Source organism: Rhinoderma darwinii, chromosome 1 (assembly GCF_050947455.1).
Source record: "Rhinoderma darwinii isolate aRhiDar2 chromosome 1, aRhiDar2.hap1, whole genome shotgun sequence".
NCBI lineage: Eukaryota > Metazoa > Chordata > Amphibia > Anura > Rhinodermatidae > Rhinoderma > Rhinoderma darwinii.
Window position 1 is genome coordinate 106,171,300 of NC_134687.1, and position 24,877 is coordinate 106,196,176.

The 24,877-nt window shown below is 41.8% G+C and overlaps 1 protein-coding gene across 2 annotated transcripts in view; it reads left to right on the forward strand.

Moving 5' to 3' along the window:
* The window catches only part of AADAT (aminoadipate aminotransferase), a 110,391-nt gene that overhangs the window by 63,889 nt on the left and 21,625 nt on the right, over window positions 1-24,877 (forward strand). For both annotated transcript variants that reach the window (XM_075849660.1, XM_075849661.1), the window contains exons 4-11: window positions 873-1,005; window positions 2,464-2,538; window positions 5,489-5,698; window positions 7,644-7,709; window positions 9,021-9,103; window positions 9,482-9,578; window positions 19,769-19,830; window positions 22,801-22,865. In XM_075849660.1, the coding sequence (XP_075705775.1) occupies window positions 873-1,005; window positions 2,464-2,538; window positions 5,489-5,698; window positions 7,644-7,709; window positions 9,021-9,103; window positions 9,482-9,578; window positions 19,769-19,830; window positions 22,801-22,865 (791 nt within the window). The remainder of the gene's footprint in view (window positions 1-872; window positions 1,006-2,463; window positions 2,539-5,488; window positions 5,699-7,643; window positions 7,710-9,020; window positions 9,104-9,481; window positions 9,579-19,768; window positions 19,831-22,800; window positions 22,866-24,877) is intronic.

The window sequence follows — 24,877 nt, forward strand, 5'->3', positions numbered from 1 at the left end:
TGTTATTTAGTTGCTGTGATGCAAGTTTTATTTCCCTAGGTTCTTCTACAGAAATTTGCTTATAATAATATGTCATACAGTACTGTTGTAAATTATGATAATTGGGCAGCCACAACCTGATTTTGCAAGCATCTGAGTAGCATCATCTAACAATTGACAGCTAATAAAGAAGTAAAAATGTACATTTTGTAGTAATATATCGTATTTCTCTGTTAAACGGTTTTTCCCATGAGAGACATTTATGACATATCCACAGGATATGTCATAAATGTCAGATAGATTTGAACAAATCTCATCCACACGCTGAATAAATGATGAGCGGAAAAAACGCTCAGTGATTGACATGCAGTGAGTTGTTTTTTTTAATCCGCAGCATGTCAATAGTATTTGCGTAATCGCTGCTTTTTTGGTGCAGCTTTTCCCTATTGAATTCAATGGGAGGTTAAACCCGCTACAAATAGCAGTCGTTGCAATCTTTGCGTCGCTAATTTTTGTTATACTTACCCAGAATTCTGTGCTTCTTCATCCAGGCTGGCCTCCTGGGATGACATTTCATCCCATGTAACCGCTGCAGCCACTCATGGGCTGAAGTGGTCACATGGGATGACACATCATCCCAGGAGCCTGGCCTACAGGACAGCAGAGAAACGCGTCGCCATGGCTACATAAGGATGAAACTTTTTTTTCTTTATGTGCAGTGTTCCGCAGTGGACATTCCAGCCAAAAAACTTCACTTTGGTGTGGCGCCCAGGGCGGATATGCTGTGTACTTTTACGCAGCGTATCCGCCCTGTGTGAACATAGCTTAAAAGTATTGCATTGTACTATCTTATGTAATTAGAGTTTTATCCATTCATTTATATTAACATTCAGAGTTCCAGAATTGGTGTCCTGGTTGAAAGAATTGCAGAAAAAGCTGCACAATCCACCAACCCTTACATACAGCCCTGACAAAGGACAGATGGCAATGTGCATCACAACTGGCAGCCAGGAAGGATTGTCTAAGGTAAGATGTGTATCATATGTTTTTGAGGATTTTTTTTCTGCGGGCATCCAGCTGTACACTGTATACGCATTTGCATGTTTCCAAAATCATGATTATGGTGATGGCATGCGGGGGCAAAATTGCATTTTTTCCCCATCACCCCATTCCCAAAAAAAAGTAACTAAAATGTGTATATATATATACATACATGTACCCCAAAATTGTTCCATTAAAAAATATGACTCACAATAGAACAAGCCCTTATGTAGCTATATCAATGGAAAAATAAAAAAATTATGGCTCTTAGAATGCAGCAACTTAAAAACTATTTTTCTTAATGAAAAGTGCTTGCTTTATTGAAAACAAAACTATACATATTTGGAATCACCATAATCATATCGACTCATAGAATACAGTTAACATGTTATTTATGCCGTAAACGCCCCTGAAACCGGCTAAAAGTATGGGGGCTGAATGCCTCCAAACATCTGGCCATTGATTTCAATGGGAAAAACGACGTTTAGTTCTCACGGGGCGTTTTTTTTTTACATGCCGTTTGTAAAAACGGAGCGTAAAAAAAAACTCTGTAAAAAGAAGTGCATGTCACTTCTTGAGGCGTTTTTGGAGCCGTATTTCATTGTCTCAATAGAAAAACAGCTCCAAAAACGTCCGTAAAAAATGCCTCAAAAAACGCCTGATGCATAAAAAATGGCTGTAAATCAGAGGCTGTTTTCCCTTGAAAACCACTCCGTATTTTACAGCCGTTTTTAGTTTAGCGTGTGAACATACCCTTAGACTTGTGTGCAGCGACCATGGAAACCCACTCATGAAGCTCCCGATGTACAGTTATTGTGCTGATGTCACTTCCAGAGGCGGTTTGGAACTCTGTAATGAGTGATACAGCAGATGATAGGCCATTTTTTACACACCACCCACTCCAGCCCTTGACAGCTCCGCTCTGTGAGTTTGTGCGGTCTACCACTTTGTGGCTGAACTGTTGTTACTCCTAGACATTTTAACCACACAACTATAGCAATTTGAGTTGTCCAGGGCAGATCAGAAATGTTATGAACGTGCTTGTGGTAAAGGTGGCATGATAAGAGTGCCGTGACACGTTTAAGGTTCTCGAGCTCTTCAGTACGACCCAGACTACTACTATGTTTATCTATAGAGATTGCATGACTGTGTGCTTGATTTCATGCACCTGTTTGCAATAAATGTGGCTGAAACACGTGAACTCCATAATTAGGAGGGGTGTCAACATACATTTGTCCATATAGTGTATAACTGAAAAGAACAAGGTGATCTGAATAGTATTGTTGCTCTATTGTAGCAATTTTATCAATATACCTTTAATGCATATGGTGATAAAAGTCTTTTAAGCTTATACAATACCACAGTAACTTCAGATATATTATTATTTTTGGTAGATATTGATACTATATTAAATATTTATCTGACTAATTATTTTTCTTTCAGGTTTTTGAAATGCTCGTGAATCCTGGAGATAACGTTTTGATTGATGCACCAACCTATTCTGGAACTCTGGCAGCTGTGAGTGTGTATGTATGTATGTTTGTGTGTGTGTGTGTGTGTGTGTGTGTGTGTGTGTGTGTGTATATGTATATATATATATATATATATTTTATACTAGTCCTCAATTAATTAGAATATCATCAAAAAGTTTACTTATTTCAGTAATTAAATTCAAAAACTGAAACTCATTTATTCTATAGATTAATTACACACAGAGTGATCTATTTCCAGCATTTTTTTTTCTTTTAATGTTGATGGTTATGGTAACAGTTAATAAAAACCCCAAATTTAGTATCTCAGAAAATTAGAATATTCAAAAAAGCCCAATTTCAAAAATTATTTTTAAAACCGAAATGTTGTCCTACGGAAAGTATGTACAGTATATGTCCTCAATACTTGGTCGGGGCTCCTTTTGCATGAATTACTGCATCAATGTGGCGTGGCATGGAGGCGATCAGCCTGTGGCACTGCTGAAGTGTTATGGAAGCCCAAGTTGCTTTGATAGCGGCCTTCAGCTCGCCTGCATTGTTGGGTCTGGTGTCTCTCATCTTCCTCTTGACCATACTCCATAGATTCTCTATGGGGTTTAAGTTAGGCGAGTTTGCTGGCCAAGCAAGCACAGTAACACTGAGGTTATTAAACTAGGTATTGGTACTTTTGGCAGTGTGGGCAGGTGCCAAATCCTGCTGGAAAATGAAATCAGCATCTCCATAAAGCTTGTGTCATGTCCGTGGCTGCGGGCCGTCAGCTCCAATCTCCTCCTGACAGCCGCAGCCACGAGTCGGCAAGCGCTGGCCCCAGCCTCCTCCTCAGGAGACACCAGCGCTCGCTTCCACTCACCTCAGCCTGATCCCGTAGGGTGCGCGCGCTCGTGCCCGCTCTTAAAGGGGCAGCGCGCGCACCAGACTTTTGATGAATATCAGGCCGTGAGTACCCTGGCCTATGAGGGGTCCAGCCCCCTGCTTCGATGCCTGAGCGTTGTTGTTGTTTCCTAAGTTTGTCTATGTGATGGCCTCCTAGTGTGTTTTTGTTCCTGTTCCCTGCATTCCGTACTATCCTGGTCGAGTACTGTGCTGAGCCAAAGTCGTGCCGTGCTGTATACCACGCCTGACCTGCTTCACCACGCCTGACTGCTGCCTAGTTCCAGCCCTAGCCTACCTTGCTACTATCTGAGCTGCCACGGGTACCCTATACGAACTATAGACATTGAGCTGCGCCCTGTTGGCCAGCTGCCATACCGCGTGGAAACTTCACACTGGACCGCAAGCAACTTGGATTGAAGCCTCTCCACTCTTCCTCCAGACTCTGGGACCTTAAATTTAATGCAAAATATACTTTTATCTGAAAACAGGACTTTGGATCACTGAGCAACAGACCAGTCCTTTTAAAGGCTTAGGAAACCTTTTGCAGGTGTTTTTTGTGTTTATTAGAGGGTGACACCATGATTTACAATCTTCAACTTTTAACCAATATTAAAATTTTCTGAGAGACTAAATTTTGGGTTTTCATCAACATTAAAAGAAAAAAAATGCTGGAAATAGATCACTCGGTGCAATGAATCTTTATAATAAACGAGTTTCATTTTTGTTAATTGAATTACTGAAATAAATTAACTTTTTGATTATATTCTAATTCATTGAGAAGGAATTGTGTGTGTGTGTGTGTGTGTGTGTGTGTGTGTGTGTGTGTGTGTGTGTGTGTATATATATTTATATATATTTTTTAACATTTTGTATGCTCTCTCTCTAGAGATTATTTTCAAGGGCTAAGAAAATACTAATACAATTTATGACATCCGTTTCAATTTTCCACTGTTGAACGTCTGCATTAGCAATGATTATATAATCACAAGACTGTATTATCCATAGGGTCGGGCTTGTGGCATATATGACTTTTTATAACATCACAAGGACAATGCATGATCATGGCATTACGTGTAAATACAGCCACAGGCTTTCCACAGTGAGGACTGGGGGAAAATGTCCACGCATTTGGCAAATACTCCTATACCCTCAGCTGCAATCTATACAAGTCTTCCCTGCACCCATGCTGCCCCATATTACCATTTTGCCCTTCCTGTGTCCCCACATCTGTATCATCACAGCACATCACAGCGTGGTGGAGAAATAGGTTACTATTGGAAAACCTCTTTCAAGGGGTTTTCCCATGAGAGACATTTATGACATGTCCACAGGATATGTCATAAATGTCAGATAGATGTGAGTCCCACCTCTCGGACCCGCACCTATCTCTAGAACGGGGCCCCCTAAACCCCGATCTAGCTTTGTCTGCTCTCGCCGCCTCCCGGAAACTTCCTGGTTATATGGTCGGTGTTTCCGTAACTCCCATAGTAGTGAATGGCAGTTACGGAAGCAGCGTAGCATGTGAGCTACGCTGTTTCCGTAACTACCATTTAGTTCTATGGGACTTACGGAAACAGCATAGTTCAGCGAGCTACGCTGTTTTAGTAACTCACGACCATATAACCTTTTTCATGGTCGGAATTCACCCGCTTCAGCCACAACACAGAGTAGCCGAACGGGGTTTAGGGGGCCCCGTTCTAGAGATAGGTGCGGGTCCTAGAGTTGAGACCCGCATCTATCTGACATTTATGACATGTCCTGTGGATATGTCATAAATATCTCTCTTGGGAAAACCCCTTTAATGGTCTTATTCACCCAGTGCTGTTTTGGTGCAATTTTTTTCTATGCCAAAACCAGGCCTGGATCCATAGAAGAGGAAAGTTTCCCAAATTAGGAATCACTCCTTTTCAGCTGAGGACCAAGAGGATCTGCCAGCAGTAACTAAAGAAAACAACGTATTTAAAAGACTTGTGATCTATTTTATGCTTTATATAAAACTGTACTTTTACTTTCATGGTATTAATAGCGCTGCTGGATTTGGACATGAGAAAATGAGTGTATAGTACGATATCACTGTTCAGCTGATTACGATTTTTCATTTACAGATAAAACCACTAGGATGTAATCTCATTGGTGTTCCCTCCGATCAACATGGTATTATTCCTCAGGTTCTTAAAGATATTCTCTCCAAATGGCGACCAGAAGATGTTACCATACCTGAAAAGAAATCCCCTAAAATTCTTTACACTATCCCGAATGGAGGCAATCCCACAGGAGCCTCTCTGACCACTGAGCGCAAAATAGAAATCTACAAGGTACAGGGTAATAAGTCATCTACTTATAGACCTAGTCAGGGGAAGCCACTTAGTAGCATTACAATGTATTTGGTTATTTTTTATGGTATTTATACTGCTCTTGATAAATAAAAGCTGCACCATGATTAGTTGTTATGGACAACATGATAAATAAGAGCCCATACGGTGTGCTCAGTGGCCGTACACCTAAGGCTATGTTCACACTGTATTTATGGTCTACGTTAGATGGATACACGGGGAAAAGCTCCTCCTCTGTTAAGCATCCGTCACACATAGACTTTTATTGGATGTATAACATGTAAATCATGAACTTTTGATGATGTATTCATTAAACCGATGCCTTAAAGGCAATGTGTCTCGCTAGAAATTATTATTTTTTTATTAAACAGTTAGTGTATAAATGATTAAACATTGTTCTCATTTTTTTTTATTTTTTCACGAGTCAGGAAATATTATAAATTAGATTCTAATTTATAACCTTTCCCTGTGCTGGTTACTAGATGGAGCTATTCCCAAAATTGCCGCATTGGCATGTGGTAAAGCAACCACATTGCTTTATGCTGCAAAATTTGAGAATACACACTCGCTCTAGTGAGCTCACAGAATCCCCCCTCGCTTATCCAGGCTAGTGCCAGGAGAAAGGAGGGGATTGAACGGTCAAACCTCCTACACTGTGTGTCGCCATTTTTTGAGCTAACACACAGTGTAGTAGGTTTACATACAGTAGTTATAACACAGTAAAACACGAACAAACACAGACATAACTTACCTGCTCCTGCCGCCGCCGCTCCCTCCGCTGCGTCTGCTCCCTCCGCTCCAAGTGCTTGCATCAGAACACATGTCCGGAAGCCGCGACCGGAAGTAGTAATCTTACTGTCAGGCCGCGGCTTCCGGTCCACAAGAAAATGGCGCCGGACGTCGCTCGGCCGAAGACCTTCCATTTGGACTGTGTGGGAGCGGCGCATGCGCCGTTCCCACACAGATGGCGTACAGCATAGTGAATGGAACGGGTCCCGTTCGCATTCACTATGGGGCTGTATGTGCCGTATTCCATGTCTGTATGTGTCGTTAATTGACACATACAGAGATGAAAAAAAAAAATGGCAGCCCCCATAGACAAGAAAAAGTTCAAAAATAAAAAAAAAGTAAAACACAAACACACAAATAAATAAAACATTTTTTAATAAAGCACTAAAAGCAAATTGATATAAAAAAAAAAAATTAGCGACACCCTTCCTTTAATGGCCTGGATGAAGGATGCCTCTGTTAGGCATCTGTCACAGATATCCAAAATACTATTGATGCGGGTGACGTATTCCATACAGCAGCATATGCCACCCATAAGCTCTATGTTTACCACACGGCATATGTTTTTTTACTGGACGCTTCTGTGTAGACAAGCATAATTGACTACGCTATTCTATAGAGCAGAAAAATTATACAGATATGCACTGGCCCGACGGAGACCAAGAGGACTCTTTTGTCCTTTGTTGGGGGAATGGGTGCATTTGGATACGTTTAAACATACAAGTGCAGCTTGAACACAACCTTAGATAGCTGTTGGCCGAACGCTCGTTTATACAAAACATCTATTCCTCCAGACACCCCGACCCCCCCCCCCCCCCCTCCATACAGACGCACGCATAGTTTGACTAAATGTGCATGTATTCTGAGTGGGGAGACCAAAGAATCGAGAAATCCAACATGCCTTATTCTTCTTTCCCTTGATATCCGCTGTCAAGGGAGCATTAAGATACCCCCATACACATTAGATGGTCGGCCATTCCTGCCAAAATTGTCGAGATTGGGCAACGTTAATCTAATGTATATGGGCACCCCTAATGACTCTGCAATTGCTTATAGAAGAAAAAAGCTTTGTTGAAAGGTTATAATAAATGGATCATTCTCCTAGTTGGGTGGAATAATGATATTTCTTTTTTAATAGATTGCTCAAGAATATGATTTGATTATTGTGGAGGATGATCCCTATTACTTTCTCCAGTTCAATAAGGTGAGCCTTTGTAACTTAAAGAAACCTAAAATAAAAGAGTTTAGTCTTACCAAATTCTATTTGTACATTTAAGCCCTTTCCACGCCATACAATAACGACATTGGCACGATGTACTGTATCTCTCGCACAGCACCGAGGAGGGCATGGGTCAGCTGTTCTATGCCATTAGCAGTGGGTGTAATCTGTGATATACAGTTTTCAAAATTCCATGCACATCTATCGTAAAATATCCATGCAGAATTCAGGTTAATTGCGGATTTTCAACAGAGATTTAACCATTTGCAATGCAATAGGATGAAATCTGCAGAAAATCTGCATTAAACTCCGCATGTAACACATGCGAAACCTGCTACGGAATTGCCTCCGATTTGTAACCAAATCCATAGCTGAACAATTCTGCTATTCTGAATTCACCCGAATAGGCTTCCTGCCAGGGTAACACTAACAAGCATAATACATTGCAATACAGAAGAATTGCAATGTATTATGTAAGCGATCATAGTGGGACCAAAATAAATAATAAAAAAAGCTTTACCATGGAAAAAATAAATAATAGAAAAATATATAATTGATATCACCACGGCCGTAACAATCCATAACTATAAATGTATTGAATGCTGTAAACAAAAAATAAAAAACAATGGCAGTTTTTTGTTCATGCCCTCCTCCAAAAATAAAGGCTTTTATTGAGCAAAAGTAGTAAAACATAAACCTACATATATTTAGTATCCCTGTGAAAATGACCGATATAATATCAATACATTTTAATTATACTGCACGGTGAAAGCTGTAAAAACAAATCTCAAAAAACAATAGCAGAATTGCTATTGTTATTTTTTTCTAAACCCCCTCTTCCCCCAAAAATACATTCTATGTGCTATAAAAAAATACAACTTGCCCTGCAAAAAACAAAATCAAACATGGAAATGAACAAAAAAACGCATCAGAATCCGAGGCTGACTCAATGCGATTTTCGCAGCGGAATACTCGCAGTGAACTGCATCAAGAAGTGGCATGTCACTCTTTTTTTTCAGCGAGGCAGTTTAGAACTCCACCCGCTGAGAATGCCGCCCATTATATACAACAGGGCAGTTTCTCGTTCAAGACAATGGGCAGATTCTTAGAAGCTTTTTTCACGCTGAGTCAGCGTGGAAATTGCGCCATGTGAGCAGGGCCTCAGATGCTCAGTTTCTGTTTTTCTGATTAAGTAAATGTAGTACTTCTGATTTTCCTGTAGGTGTCTCATTTCATAACATATAGCTTTATAGATTTTGAATTTATTTTTCTCTTTTTCCCTGTCGCATTCCCTAGCCTTGGGCACCGTCATTTCTTTCAATAGACATTGATGGTCGAGTTATTAGAGCTGATTCCATGTCAAAGATACTTTCTTCAGGGTAAGGTCATAATTTCTAACTTTTCAGTATGGAAGGGGTTTTTAGTACAGCATCTTAATACCATTAATTTTAAACACTATGATCATTTATTAACATTAAATTTCAGTCTAGGATTTGCTCCAGCGAGCAAGCATCAATATATTTCATAAAAAGTCTTCAGTTTTGCTAGTGTTTACCTATTCATCTATGTTTTCTTTGTATTGGATATTGCTAATGGGTTTTAAGTTTTAAATTAATTTAAACAGTTAATGAACTTCTTAACTAAGTGACTTAACGCATACTGTGGCTTTCCTCATTGCATAGATACATCATTACATGTCAACATCATAGTTATATTTTCAAAGGAATAAACAGTAATCAATTTTTTTTATCTACCAGACTAAGGATTGGCTATTTAACTGGCCCTAAACCGCTTATAGACCGGATAGTTCTGCATATGCAGGCGTCAACATTACATACAAGTGCCTTCACTCAGGTAATTGTACAGCGTTTTCTGTCAGCAACTTTTCACATTTTTCCTATACTGCCATCCATGCTCATGCTTAAAGGATAGGTACGCCTTTTAGTGTATACAACTCCTATGCAGACATAGGTGCACTAGTGCATACAGCTGCTGTTCCATGGGTTCCTGCTAGGAACCTGTAGCCATGTATTCCTCCCCTCCCTCTGTCCCCTGCTTCTTACTAGCCAACTCGTAAATATTAGAAGCATGTATCCTAAGTGTAGTTTACTGTTATTCAAACACAGCACATTATAAATCTCTGAGTTGACTCCTGAGCTGTATTTTCTGACAGAAATCAGAGTTCGCACAGCATATCAGGATGGGAAAGTGATAGATAGAAGACAGAGGCGCACAGTCTAGAGCATTGAGAGCAGGGAAGGGAGCCATCATGCTTTAGAGGGAACACCCACTGAGGTAAGAGCATGCATCTTAACATGCATACAGATCAAATCAATGCAGATTAAATGAACGTAATGGAATGCCTTAGGTTAAGGCACGATGCAGTGATCACACAGGCACAGAAGCTATGTCCTGGTGATCGACACCAAGGACCCGTGGTGATTGACATCTTGGTTCCTGCTGTAATGGGCGGCATTAGAGAAACCTCTGATCCCCTTAGATGCCACAGTCAGTTGCAAATCAGGCATCTAAGGTTTCACAGAGGGTCTACCTCTGTCAGTGCATCGCCACCCCATGTTGCAATCGCGGGATGACGATACAGGTCTATATTTGCAAGTAGTGTAATTACGGGTATCGACGCCAGGCTGGCGCCGATACCCGTAATTACACTGCATTTTTTTTCTCTTTTCTCTTCACCTTCTGACTCTCACCTTGTCCCAGGTACTAAGGATTTAGCACCAAGGGACTGCAGTGGGTGGCAGCCGGCTATCTACACTTCACCACCTCATAAGAGTCTCGGAGGAGCGCCGCCATCCCCTCACGTTTTTGCTGTACCAACTCATATTTGCAAGTAGGCACTGGGGGTGTAGTGAGTAGGGCGTCCAGCAGGGGGAAGCAATGCAGGATTGCTTATTTTTTTTATTTAAAAAAATGAACGTTGTGACCTGACCGACCGGCGGTCAGGTTACTCACGGGGGAGGGTGGCTATACCAGCGCTCCTCAGACTGAGTGTAAGGCACGACCTCTGTTCATGGATTGGTCAGAACTGGTCACGTGAGCAACTGCAGCCAATCCAAGAACAGTGGGTGTGTCTCAGAGGCCTATTGGTTACATACACAAAGGAGACAGGAGCAGAGGCAACAAGAGGAGAGAAGGAAGCTCCGCCCACAGCCCGCCCCTATAGGAAGTCCCTGATGGAGAATCTGTCTGCTGTTTGTGCCTCTATGTACGTGTGTGTGTGTGTGTGTGTGTGTGTGTGTGTGTGTGTGTATGTGTCTTGTGTGTCTGAATGTATCTCTGTGTGTATATTTGTCTGCGTATATATGTCTCTGTACGTGTGTATATGTCTCTTGGTATGTGTATATGTTAGATTATGTGTATATTTGTGTCTGTGCGGGTTGTTGGGTGCCTAAGCGCCTATATTTGTGTCTGTATGTGTATATATGTCTCTGTATATTTCTGTGTGTGTGCCCATCTACTACATTATCTGTAATCAGAGAGTTATCACTGTTTGTTATCTGTGGTGTTGCATAGGACTGCAGGTAACATCTAGTGCATAATCTGTAATCGGAGTGATATCACTGTGTGATCTGTGGTGTTACATAGGACTGCAGGTAACATCTACTACATTATCTGTACTGTGTATGTGTGTGTGTGTGTGTGTATATATATATATATATAATGTGCCTGTGGGTATATATGGGTCTGTATGTGCATATATGTGTAAGCTAACCAATAACAGCTTAGAGCTGTCACTGCTTAGTTAACTAAGAAAGGTAAGGTTAAATTCACACTTGCGTTGTATAATTCGCTAATCTGATCCATTTTTAGATTAGTGGATGTTCTAAAAATAACGGATGCAAACGGATGGTAAATTGTCAGGTTTTCTTAAAGGATTAATTTAATGCATCCGTCAAAAAACGGACAAGAATTGTCCATTTGAGTTAGTTTTTATCAATTTATAACAGATTTGTTTATTGGCACCCTTTTTTGTTTAGTTGATAGTCTGTTGCTAGGCTCTTATCTTAAATTATTTTCTCCTTGGGGGCCTATAAATAAGTCGTGTACATGAGTATTAGTATATTCTTTAATTCACACCATTATGACAAAGCAAAAAAAAATTAAATTCTTACAATCCGTTTGTATCAGTTTTCCTTTGACACCAATGTTAACAATAACTGATTAGTAAGGGTCTGTTCACATCACCGTTCGTTTCGGCTGAGGGGTTCAGTCGACTGCGCTATTGGTTCCATCAAGAACAACAGAACCTTGTCACAACGGTGACAAATGGAAACCATTAGCTAGGTTTCCGTCAACATTGAGTTCAATGGTGAGGGAAATGGAAGCTAAGGTTTCCGTATGCCTTTCCGTTGAGGGGTTAACCCAACGGAAACCTCCTATGGAATCCCTCAACGGAAACGAACGGTGATGTGAACATAGCCTTCTGTTTTTTTGAACGTAGAAAAAAGTCCTGTACTCTGCACTTTTATATCCTTAAAAAAAAACGGATGACTAACATAATGGAAACGGAAGCAATTAAAAATCCCATTGATTTGAATGGATCCGTTTTTATCAGTTATTTTAATAGAAAAACGGATCAGAGTAACAGATTATACAACGCAAGTGTAAACTTAGCCTAAGTATAATAATTGTCTTGCTTTTTTACTTACTAGTGTTACTATTGTGTTGTGTTTTTTACAGGTTAGGTTGTTGGACTACTTTAGATTGGAGGACTACTTCCATCATGGCGTTTTTATTTTCAATAAAATGGTTAATGAGTTGTGTGGGAGGTTTTATTTAAATAAAATAATTTTTTCTGTGTTGTTGTTTTTTTTTTAACATTATTACTACTGCCTTCGTAATGGCTGCTGTCCATTACTAAGGTGAGGCATAGTGTTAGCCGGTAAAAAGGCGAGCATTAACCTCCCATTATTACCCCGGTACCCACTGCCACCAGGGGTAACGGGAAGTTCAGAGTACGATCCAGTACCCTACCATCTGAAGTGATAATAGGGGACTGGAGTGGCTGCAGGCTGGTATCATTAGGCTGGGAAAGCCCAAAAACTGTGGTCCTTCCCACCCTGAAAATGCTAGGCTTCTGCTGCGTTGTATCTGGCTGGTAGTAAAAAATGGGGGGGACCCCACGTGTTGTTTTGTTTTTAAAATGTAAAATAAAACAAAGTGGGGTAACCCTCATTTTTCAGAACCAACCAGATACCACATAGCAGCAGCAGGCTAGCATTACTAGAGTGGGAAGGCCCACAGTTTTGGGGTTTTCCCAGCCTAATGATACCAGTCTGCGGCTGCCCCAGTGCCCGACCATCACTTTAGATGGTCAGGTACTGGATCATACCCGGCTTTTCCCGTTCCACCTGGTGGCGGTGGGTATGGGGGTTATTGTTAGCCTCTTCACCGGCTAACACAAAGCCCCAACTTAGTAATGGACGCTGTCAGAGAGTGGCCATTACTAAGGCAGTAGTAATGTTAAAAAGGAACACAGACAAACAGAATTATTTTTTTATTGAAAAATAAAACCCACACACAACACTTGTTAACCATTTTATTAAAAATTAAAAAAGTTGCCATTGAAGTAGTCCTCGAATCTGAAATAGTCCAGCAACCAAACCTGTAAAAAAAAACAGAGCCCAGCACAAAAAAAAATATTAGTAACACATAAAAAAGCAAAACAATTCTTATACTTACCTTTCCTGGGTCCAGAATTGGAGCCGTAATGTCAGCGAGCTACACTGATTCTGTAACTTTTGGAGTTATGGGGGGTGTCCGCATTAAAAGTGCCTAGGGCAGCACAAACTCTAAATACGGCCCTGCAACGAAGGGGCTACTCTGGCAACCGGGGGGCTAACAAAGGCCCCGAGGTCTGCCACTAGCATCAGTGTATTAGGCCATATTTTGCCTCTGAGTTTAACGGGCAATAATATGCTTTGGAATGCTATATATTCTAAAGCATTATGTAAACAGTCAGGCGAGCGCTGCTGTGAATTCCCTAGGGAGGCAGGAAAAAAAAAAAAAGAGTGAGATTAAGCAGCTTAATTAAAAAAAAAGTCCCCCCAATGAATAAACTTTTTTTTAATCAAAAAGTATTTTATTTTTTTAAAAAGGTTCACCATTAAAAAAATACATATTCGGTATGGCTGTAATTGTTCTAACCAGTAGAAAAAATTAACTTATTATTTATACCACACAGCGCATGGCAAAATAATTGCGGATTTGCTGGGTTTTTTTTTCCACATTTTCCCCCAAAAATGTTATCAGAAGTAGTCAATAAATTATGTCCTCGAAATGGTACCAATAAAAACTACAACCCATGCCACAAAAAAACAAACCCACATACGATGAAAAAAACTAAGCCAAAATAGCTGGTCCTTCAGGGCTTAAAAATGGGGTCATAACATGGGGACAGAATTCAAGAGTTTTTGGGGCTTTGTGAAACACCTTTAAATACGCATATTTTGTAGTAGTGGTTGCCTATGTAAATGTACTTTTCCATTTTAGGAAAGTGTGCAATTCATGGCACTTCATTAATATGCTTTCATGATTAGAATTGCTCCCTTTATGAGTGGCAGCGATCTGATAAGTAAGGTAGGAGATCTGTAGATAGTTCTCTGTGGCTTCCTTGCAATCTGTGAACAATAGCCAGTGCTTCTATTCTGAAAATGACCATCTTTGTGCAGATGACTTCCTCTCCACGCTGCTCAGTTCACTCCCACTCATATCGATAGCAATTCCAATAACAGAATTATATATAAGGGAATTGTTGTCACTTTCTAGTTCACCTTCACCAGATATTTTTGAGACTGCCGGGATGACTAACCAACTTTCCTCGTCTCTACGTCCTGTGACCTAATACTATTATTAATAAATGTTGGGTAAGTGGAGTGGATACAGCTTTATTAAATAACAAAATGACTATAAATATTATAGATCAAAACTTTATAAAAACTATCAAGTTTTATGGCCGTGTACTGCTTTGCTACTATCTGTGCAGCAAGCAGGTGACCCCCGCGCAGTATCTTTCCACTAAAAACTTTGCCAAGGAGGAAGCCTACACATCTCAACGACCACCACCACTCAACAAATGCAAAGCCGTCTCTTGCAGACTGGATAGAAAAATATTGTTCCCGATATCCATCGTGTATCCAGTCTGGCAACAAGACATCGCTATTATCCCTTTCAAGCATCTGATGTCTGATCACAACACCCCATAGGGTACTGACGAAACGAGTTATGCACAAATTTAACAGCCGTCTCGTGCACCCAATCGCTGCCGGATCCCTAGCTCCTCTCCAGACCTGCCGAGGCACTACCACAGAGCAGACCGAAATCCATCTTTGAAAAAACTGATCAAAATGATTGACATCGGACTTAATCAATGACCGTAACTCACCCAATTTAACCTTGCAGAGGTTGTCTCCAGCAAAAATCAGCAGAAGAAAAGCCAAGGCATAAACCCCCCCAGACGATCCACAGCCCGACGCACTGCCTAATAAATGTAGGAATTTCCTCCCCAGAAGGACAACCACATCCTCTGCAAGCAAACTCCCTGACCTTGTCTGCTATGAACCACCAACTCGCTTATCCTCAAAGCTGCAAAGAAGGCTATAGAAAAAAAATAAAAAACATTCTTAGTCACTAGCACAAACTAAAGATAACGCCTCCTAAATCTTTCCTAACAACGCAAAAGAGACCAGGCGCCTCCTGTCCCTAACCACATGTTCCTTTGCCCAGCCTTTTAAAGCTTGCCTGACAATAAAATGTTTGGTCACATCCCTAAAACCCCATAACTTCAACATGAAAACTATCCCAGACATGGCTTTACGTGCCACAGCCGCCAAAATACCCTTACTACGCAGCCCCACTAAAAAATCCAGTGTAATACGCACATGCACTTCGTCGATCCCGGGAAAAAGAGAACCAGCCACTCCTGCCAGGACTTACTATGACTCGCCCACGTTCCTGGCGCCACCGAGCTCTGGATCAAAGATCGAAGCTGTTCTCGACCACCTTCCATAAGTATGCACTTCTTCCGCTCCTGGATGCAGACTCCTGAAGAGGTGAAGCTTTGAACGGGACAATGCATCTGCCAGCACATTATGAACCCTGGGAACACACTTGGTCCTAAACAAAATATTCAATTGTAAACAACGCAATACCAAATGACGTAACAGAGCCAGGACCGGAAGAGACCCAGAGGACAAGCTATTCACCACCTGTACTCCTTCCATGCATTCTCCCCACAATTCAACCGCAATGATAATTGGGAACAATTTCAGCAACGTTAAATTTTTTGGGAGACCCAAACTAAACCACTCCGCCGGCCTGGGAGCCCTGCACTAAGGAGTGCCAAAAATTGCACCAAAATCAATGCCACCAGCAGCTTCCGTAAACAACTGCAAATCGTCATTAGACACTTCTTCCTTCTGCCACACAGTCCTCCCGTTAAGGCACTGCAGAAAATCGTGCCATACTCTCAAATCCTCTTTCATAGATTTAGTCACCCTGATGAAATGATCAGGCCGCGAAGCACCCTTCGTGGCCAACGTCTAGCTAAAACCCTACCTATTGGTATGACCCTACTAGCAAAGACTAATAAACAAGCAAAGACTGTAAGGGTATGTTGACACGCAGTGTTTTCAGGCATATTTCGGGGCGTTTACGCCTAGAAAAACGCCTGAAAAAACGGAAGGTGAACGCCTACAAACATCTGCCCATTGAAATTAATGGGGAAAAACAGCATTTAGTTCATACAGGCCGTCTTTTTACGCCTCTGTAAAAAGAAGTAGCATTTCACTTCTTGAGGCGTTTTTTGAAGCTGATTTTCCATTGAACGCTATGAAAAACGCCTAAAAAAAACGCCTCAAAAGAAGCTCCAAATTAAAAGAAGCTTCATTTTCAGCTTCAAAAATGCCTGATAATCAGAGGCTGTTTTCTCTGAAATCCGCTCCGTATTTTCAGATGTTTTTTGTTAAGCGTGTGAACATACCCTAACTGACGCAATTTAACCTTCTTTGCCTCCAAAAACTGATCTATCAATGAAACCAAACGAGCAAGCTTATCCTCCGGCAAGCGAAAGACCATCTCAACTGTATCTATTTCGATTACCAAATCTGTCTTTTCTTCCGAAATTGGTACGCCAATCTGCAACATCAGCCTCCTAAAGGTACTCGACAAATACAAACAAACAAAAGAATCTTTTGGACCTACAAACAAGAAGTCATCCAGATAATGTATGACAGAAGGAAAAACGGACTCAAAACGAACCATCCACTCTAGAAAACAGCTAAAAGTTTCAAAATAGCTACAGGAAATAGAGCAGCCCATAGGCAAACATCTACAAAAAACAAGCCATTTAAGTGACAGTCGAGAAGTAACCTAAAAGAAGACTCTATGTCAGAATTCGCTAAAAAGGCTCCCTCACCTGATAGTCTAACTAAAACACCCGCTTCATCAAACGTAGTATAGGACACAGCAGCCTCCACCTTGGAAATACCATCATTCACTGACTCTTCCATAAGAAAAGACAGATGATGGTTCATCCAAAATTTCCCTGAATCTTTTTTGAGGTCCAAGTCAAGCGGAGAAACCCTAAGATTAGGCAAAGTAGGGTCCGCGATCCTCCCTAAAGCAACCTTCTCTATTTTTTCAACTGCAAGCAAAACATTCTCTTGAACTGATTTTAAATTGTTCGACAATACCAACACAGCAGACTGAACATGCAGAATATAAAAACCATCCCTAAAACAGTCACTGAGAAAATCTGCTTTCCACCTATTGGGGTACTAATCTAACCATACCTGCAATGCGTGTACGCTCAGCGGAGTTATCCTGCTGGGCAGCAACCCCAGGTTATGCAGGTTGTTTATTTCTGCGGCAGCACCGCAGAGCCGAATGGGCCCCTGCGCAGATAGAGCTTTCATGCCGGAATTTGCAGGATGTAAAGAGCCGGCAATGCCCATCATTAAACAACCAACATGCTCCGTTCAGACGCTGCGCCTCTCCTCTGTGAGATTGTCCTGATGAAGTGGCGGCACCAGGAAAGGGGCGTGCCGGTTTCTGAGCTAAAAATCAATTGTAACCAGACTTTGGTCGGCCTTCGACGCCTAGCCTACGTTCGGCGACAACGCTAACCGATGCTTGAATTCTTCATGATAGCGCCACCAAGCCGCACCACCGTGCAGCTTGTTGGCGCTAAATATCGTGTCAAGATAAAGAAAATTCTCGCTACATTTTTCAGGAAACCTCTGATAAATAATTTGAGAGAGAACCGCAAAACTCTGTAACCAATTGCCGAAAGTATTAGCGACTTTCGGCTTTTTCTCCGCACGCCGCTCAAACGCTCTCTTTATCAACCGTCACCATCTCCACTGAGAGTAAAGACCATATATCCACATAACCATTTTTTCTCTAATTTCTTGGGACAATTGAGTCCCCCACAAAAAATTGAGTCCCCAAAGGTTAAATCAGGGACCACCGACTTCTCTGGCTGAGACTACCCCGCCCCCCGGAGGAAGAAATTGAACTATTCTCCATACGGTTCAACACAACGCAGCACTGACACCAAGTCACTATTATTCTCCTGTGTGGAAGAAACATTAGCGGATCATGCCGAGAGGCATGTGGGCTCACCCGGAACAGGCGTACCAGCAAAGACCGAGGGTGCCTCAATTAGTGGAGACATAACCAGAACCACAGCAAGCTGGTTCTCCTGTCGCAATGTGCTAGGCTGACAATGAGGTGACGGCTCATCCGCTTGGTGAGATCTTCTATCGACCTGACGACAATCATTGTCTCTGCGTCGACTTAAACCCTCATCGGAAGGAGAAGACAAAGACTATGAAAACGATATCCTGGAATCAGAAAGGCTTCTACTCCGCGAAGGTGAAACTCTGCTGTAGCAACGGCTTGCCCATTATCTCTCTGGCGGTACCGTCTGCGTTTACTCCTCTTCTCTTTATGTCCAGGTGGTCTCCGTGAACCTGTAGAACTGCGTGCAACATCCCTAGGTATCGCACCCTAAGATTCCAACAAAGGCGTGCTTAAAAGAAGGGGAACTGCCCTAGAATGGTGAATTACACCCAGCGTTCCCTCCCCACTCACCACTGCTGACGGGACCGTGGAGGCTTGTACATGCTGCACACTGCCCAAAGTCCCTCTCGACCCTGAAGCAGAGGGAGGTAGTGACACTACGGCAGATAGCTGTCCTCTGCCCTTGCTCCCCGACCTGCTCCAGCCTATTACTCCTCGTGGGGGCTGAGCCTGAGACCTCCGCCGCTCCTCACTCTGTGACAGAGGAGGCCTGATGTTGCGCACTCCTGGCTGACCCCACGGAACGGGCTCCCCTCATATGGATGGCCTGCAACCTAGTCAGACGGGTAGGCCACAAACCAGTTTCTACCGCCGGGAGAGGGGTACGCAGTGCGGGGAAGAGGCCGAGCAGTCCCGCGCTCCCCTCTGCCTGCCTCCGCCAGACTGCACTGCTCTTCTAGCTGGTGGACTGGGGCTCAGACATGCAGGAGGCCGCGTATGTCTGGAGGCCTACCTCTGGCTATGGCAACACCTGCTCCCACCGTCTCATCCTCCGTCTGATGGCAGCATGCCAGGCTCTCCTTCTCCAGCCATTCCAGTACCATTGACGCTCCAGGGGATCCATTATTTTCTCCGTTCCTCACACCGCGCAGGCAGAAGATAAGAGACTGCGCATAGGCTAAGTCTGTGTGTATTTAAGCTAACTGGCCCCCCCTTTCCTAATCCCCCTTGACCAATAGTGCCTTGAGCCCTTTTCCCACTCAACTTACTCCTCCTTTCCCCTACCCTGCAGTCCTAGGCCCTTTCTATAACCCCTTCAGCGCCCATAAAGAAGTATAATATTTTTAGCCCATAGATGCCACTATTACATTTGATTTCTGTTGTAAGCATATACACCAGGGGAAACCGAGATACTCTAAAATCCAAGCTCATATTGTTATATTAATAGGACAGTCCTAGGAGCATCTCTACAATATGTCAGTCACACTATACTTTTCCAGGTAATGACCCTGCAGCTGCTGCAGAAATGGGGTATAGAAGGATTCCTGGAGCATATTGAGAGGTATGGAATGTACTTGGAATACTTTTTGTGTAAATAGTATTTATAGACCAAAGTGGAATATTTCCTGACCGCTAATCATTTTTATTAAACATTACCTTTAAGCGGATCTGTCATCAGACTATGCTGGCCTGTCTAAGGACAGCAAATTATAGACTAGCCGCTGCACTACTAGCCTAGATGGCACAAAAAAAATATTATGCTATTTGGCTAGTAGCAGCTATTGAAGAGCACAATGGGCTCATTGTTATGAATCTACTGTATTGATTACGGGAATGCACCCCCCGCCCCACTCGCCAATCACTGACGGGAGTGCCTGGTATCAGGCAGCCATTAATCACTGTTTAGAGTGGAGAGCTCGCCTCATGCATACAGCCGTTGAGTCTGCTGTATTCTTTAAAATCTGCTATTAGCTAAACAGAAATATAATTTTTAGTCCCGTTTGGGCTTATAGTGCAGCGGACCTGTGCCTTTAATATGCTGTCCTGTTTAAGGTAACAGTAAGATGCACTTTAAAGTCCACTTAAAGATGTACCCACAGCCAAAAATAAAACTTGACTTCACTCCTGAATACTTATGTGCTGTAACTGTATGAGTAATTTTCATACATTCTACTTCCTGTTAGATATTAGTCCCATGGGAGCTGATATGGCTATCTAAATATATATCAGTATCTTTATACAAGACTTCTCTTCTACCCTCCCTCTGTTAGCTCTCCCTGTTAGCCAACTGTGCAGCTTATGTGCAGCCTTACCTGCAGAGTATGACCAGGATTTTTTTTTAAAGAATAACTATAGCAGTATTATTGTAGACCCCATGATACATACCCAAAATGATTGTATGTCCAGGTATGGATATGTGCTTTAACTTAAACTTGTAGAACAAGGTTTTGCTTAACCGGTTATTATATATACTTTGATATTGCATTTATAGCAATTACATAATAGCATTTCTCTCTTTATTTGTGAGAGTGTTTACAATGATAGTGCAGGACAGTTATCAGTATTTCTACTGTTTATGGAAGGAATGATTCTTCTGCTACATCTAGTAGATACAGTGAAGGAAATAAGTATTTGATCCCTTGCTGATTTTGTAAGTTTGCCCACTGTCAAAGACATGAACAGTCTAGAATTTTTAGGCTAGGTTAATTTTACCAGTGAGAGATAGATTATATTAAAAAAAAAAGAAGAAAATCACGGGAGAAGTCAAAATTATATATATTTATTTGCATTGTGCACAGAGAAATAAGTATTTGATCCCCTACCAACCATTAAGAGTTCAGCCTCCTCCAGACCAGTTACACGCTCCAAATCAACTTGGTGCCTGCATTAAAGACAGCTGTCTTAAATGGTCACCTGTATAAAAGACTCCTGTCCACAGACTCAATTAATCAGTCTGACTCTAATCTCTACAACATGGGCAAGACCAAAGAGCTTTCTAAGGGACAGGATCATAGACCTGCACAAGGCTCGAATGGGCTACAAAACCATAAGTAGGACCCTGGGTGAGAAGGAGACAACTGTTCGTGCAATAGTAAGAAAATGGAAGACATACAAAATGACTGTCAATCGACATCGATCTGGGGCTCCATGCAAAATCTCACCTCGTGGGGTATCCTTGATCCTGAGGAAGGTGAGAGCTCAGCCGAGAACTACATGGGGGGAACTTGTTAATGATCTCAAGGCAGCTGGGACCACAGTCACCAAGAAAACCATTGGTAACACATTACACCGTAATGGATTAAAATCCTGCAGTGCCCGCAAGGTCCCCCTGCTCAAGAAAGCACATGTACAGGCCCGTCTGAAGTTTGCAAATGAACATCTGGATGATTCTGAGTGTGATTGGGAGAAGGTGCTGTGGTCAGATGAGATTAAAATTGAGCTCTTTGGCATTAACTCAACTCGCCGTGTTTGGAGGAAGAGAAATGTTGCCTATGACCCAAAGAACACCGTCCCCACTGTCAAGCATGGAGGTGGAAACATTATATTTTGTGGGTGTTTCTCTGCTAAGGGCACAGGACTACTTCACCGCATCAATGGGAGAATGGATGGAGCCATGTACCGTCAAATCGTGAGTGACAACCTCCTTCCCTCCACCAGGACATTAAAAATGGCTCGTGGCTGGGTCTTCCAGCACGACAATGACCCGAAACATACAGCCAAGGCAACAAAGGAGTGGCTCAAAAAGAAGCACATTAAGGTCATGGAGTGGCCTAGCCAGTCTCCAGACCTTAATCCCATCGAAAACTTATGGAGGGAGCTGAAGATCCGAGTTGTCAAGCGACAGCCTCGAAATCTTAATGATTTACAGATGATCTGCAAAGAGGAGTGGGCCAAAATTCCATCTAACATGTGTGCAAACCTCATCATCAACTACAAAAAACGTCTGACTGCTGTGCTTGCCAACAAGGGTTTTGCCACCAAGTATTAAGTCTTGTTTGCCAAAGGGATCAAATATTTATTTCTCTGTGCACAATGCAAATAAATATATATAATTTTGACTATGTGATTTTATTTTTTTTATTTTTTTTATAATCTATCTCTCACTGGTAAAATTAACCTAGCCTAAAAATTCTAGACTGTTCATGTCTTTGACAGTGGGCAAACTTACAAAATCAGCAAGGGATCAAATACTTATTTCCTTCACTGTATATGCTGTAAATGTAATTCCCTAATATACATGTGTTTGTTCACCAAAGGGCTTTCCCCCGTCACTAGTTTCATTGAATAATAGTAGGATCTTGGGTGACATAGGCTCTGAGTAGTTTTGTTCCAAGATTAAGTCAATCTGGCACACTGTTATACAGTGACATTGCTGTGAGCAGGCAGGTAGCAGTGGGGTCGTTGTTTGGATTTCATATATAATGAAAGATAAACTATCTGACAGATTCAGACTTACAGTGTGAATACAGAGGAATCATAGGCAGAGGTACACTTGAAATCATTCTTTTGTTCACCTTTTTGTGGCTTGCAGTGTAATACAGTTCTACAGGACACAGAGGGATGCCATGCTTGCTTCTGCAGACAAATGGCTAACCGGTAAGTAGACAGGTCAAAAAGGTGTGTGTTGAATAAAGAATACTAAATGATCTAGTGTGAAAAGTTCTTAAAGGGGTTGTTCGGTTTTAGCAAATTAATGTTGTTATTTTTTGTATAATTAAAACTTATACAATTATTCAATATACATGTATTAAATCTTCATGGTTTTCAAGATCTCTGATTGTTGTTCATGTGATGGACACACAGGTGCTGGGATCTTTTGAAGACACAAATCTGATACACCTACTGTAACAAGCCATGCACCTGTGTGTCCATCACGACCGTGGACCGAAATGTATCCATTGGAAGTAAATAACGAATGTTCCTACTGAATAACAACAATCGGACAACCTCTTTAACCCCTTAGTGACCACTAATACGCCTTTTCACGTGATTCACTAATGGGCTTTAGGCTAGGCTGACGCCTTTTCACGTCAGCCTAGTCTAAGTCCTGCACGGGTCTCCCGTGCAGGCTGGAGCCGGGGCTCTGCTGTCTGATGACAGCTGAGCTCCTGCTCCAACGCCCGCGATCGAAGTTTACTTCGATCGCGGCCGTTTAACCCGTTAAATGCCGCCGTCAATAGCGACCGCGGCATTTAACTTTGTTTACAGAGGGAGTGCGCTCCCTCTGTCACCCATCGGCGGCCCGCGAATGAAATCGCGGGTCTCCGATGGGATGTCATGGCAGCCGGGGGCTTGATAAAAGCCCCCAGGTCTGCCCTGGACATATTCCTGTTAGGATGCGCCGGAGGCACGTCCTAATAGATTGCCTGTCAGATTTACACTGACAGGCAATAATGCTCTGGTATACGAAGTATACCAGAGCATTATAGCAGCGATCGGAATATCGCACAGTAAAGTCCCCTAGTGGGACTAATAAAATCAGTCATCAAAGTGAAATAAAGATTATTAATAAAAAGTACAGTAAAAAAATAAATAAAACCATTTTTTTCCATAAAAAGTGGTTTTAATTAGTAAAAGTGAAAAAAAAAAAAAAAGTACATATATGGTATCGCCGCGACCGTAATGACTCCATTAATAAATTTAATATGTAATTTAAACCGCAAAGTGAACACCGTAAAAAAAAAACGCAAAAAATAATGGCGAAATTGCAATTTTTTTCCATTGCCCCCCAAAAAAGTCATAATAAAAATCAATCAATAAGTCCCATGCACCCCAAAACAGTACCATTCAAAACTACATCTTGTCCCGCAGAAAACAAGCCCAAAAAATCACTACATTGATGGAAAAATAAAAATATTACGGCTCTTGGAAAGCGACGATGCAAAAACAAATAATTTTAGTTCAAAAGTGTTTTTATTGTGCAAAAGTCGTAAAACATAAAAAAACCTCTACATATGTGGTATCGCCGTAATCGTACCGACCCATAGAATAAAGGTAACATGTTATTTACGTCGCACAGTGAACGGCGTCAATTTAAAAACGCATAGAACAATGGCGGAATTTCAGTTTTTTTTTATAATCCCCCCCCAAAAAAGTTAATAAAAGTTCATATAAAAATTATATGTACCCAAAAATGGTGCCATTAAAAAGCACAACTAATCCCGCAAAAAACAAGTCCTCATACAGCTATGTAGACGAAAAAATAAAAACGTTCTAGCTCTTTGAATGCGACTATAGAAAAACGAATAAAATAGCTTGGTCATTAGGGCCTAAAATGGGCTGGTCACTAAGGGGTTAAATGGACACTAAATTTTCAAACAACTTCTGCTAACTTAATAGCATATCTGACATAGATCAACTATGTAATTTACTTACTGTTAAAATGTAGTTGTTTTATCCATGGATTTTTCTGTGAGAATTTACTGCCACTTGGTGTCTCCCTTTCTGTAATCTGCTGTCCACCCCCTGTTGTCCATCAAAATCTGTCGCTAGTTACATTGCAGTGGATACTGACTGCAGGAAGTGGGGGTGTCTCTTCACAGCCTGGCCAAAAAGATGTATAGAGAGGGAGGGGAACAGGAGGAGGGGGCAGAGAGAGAAAGAGACAC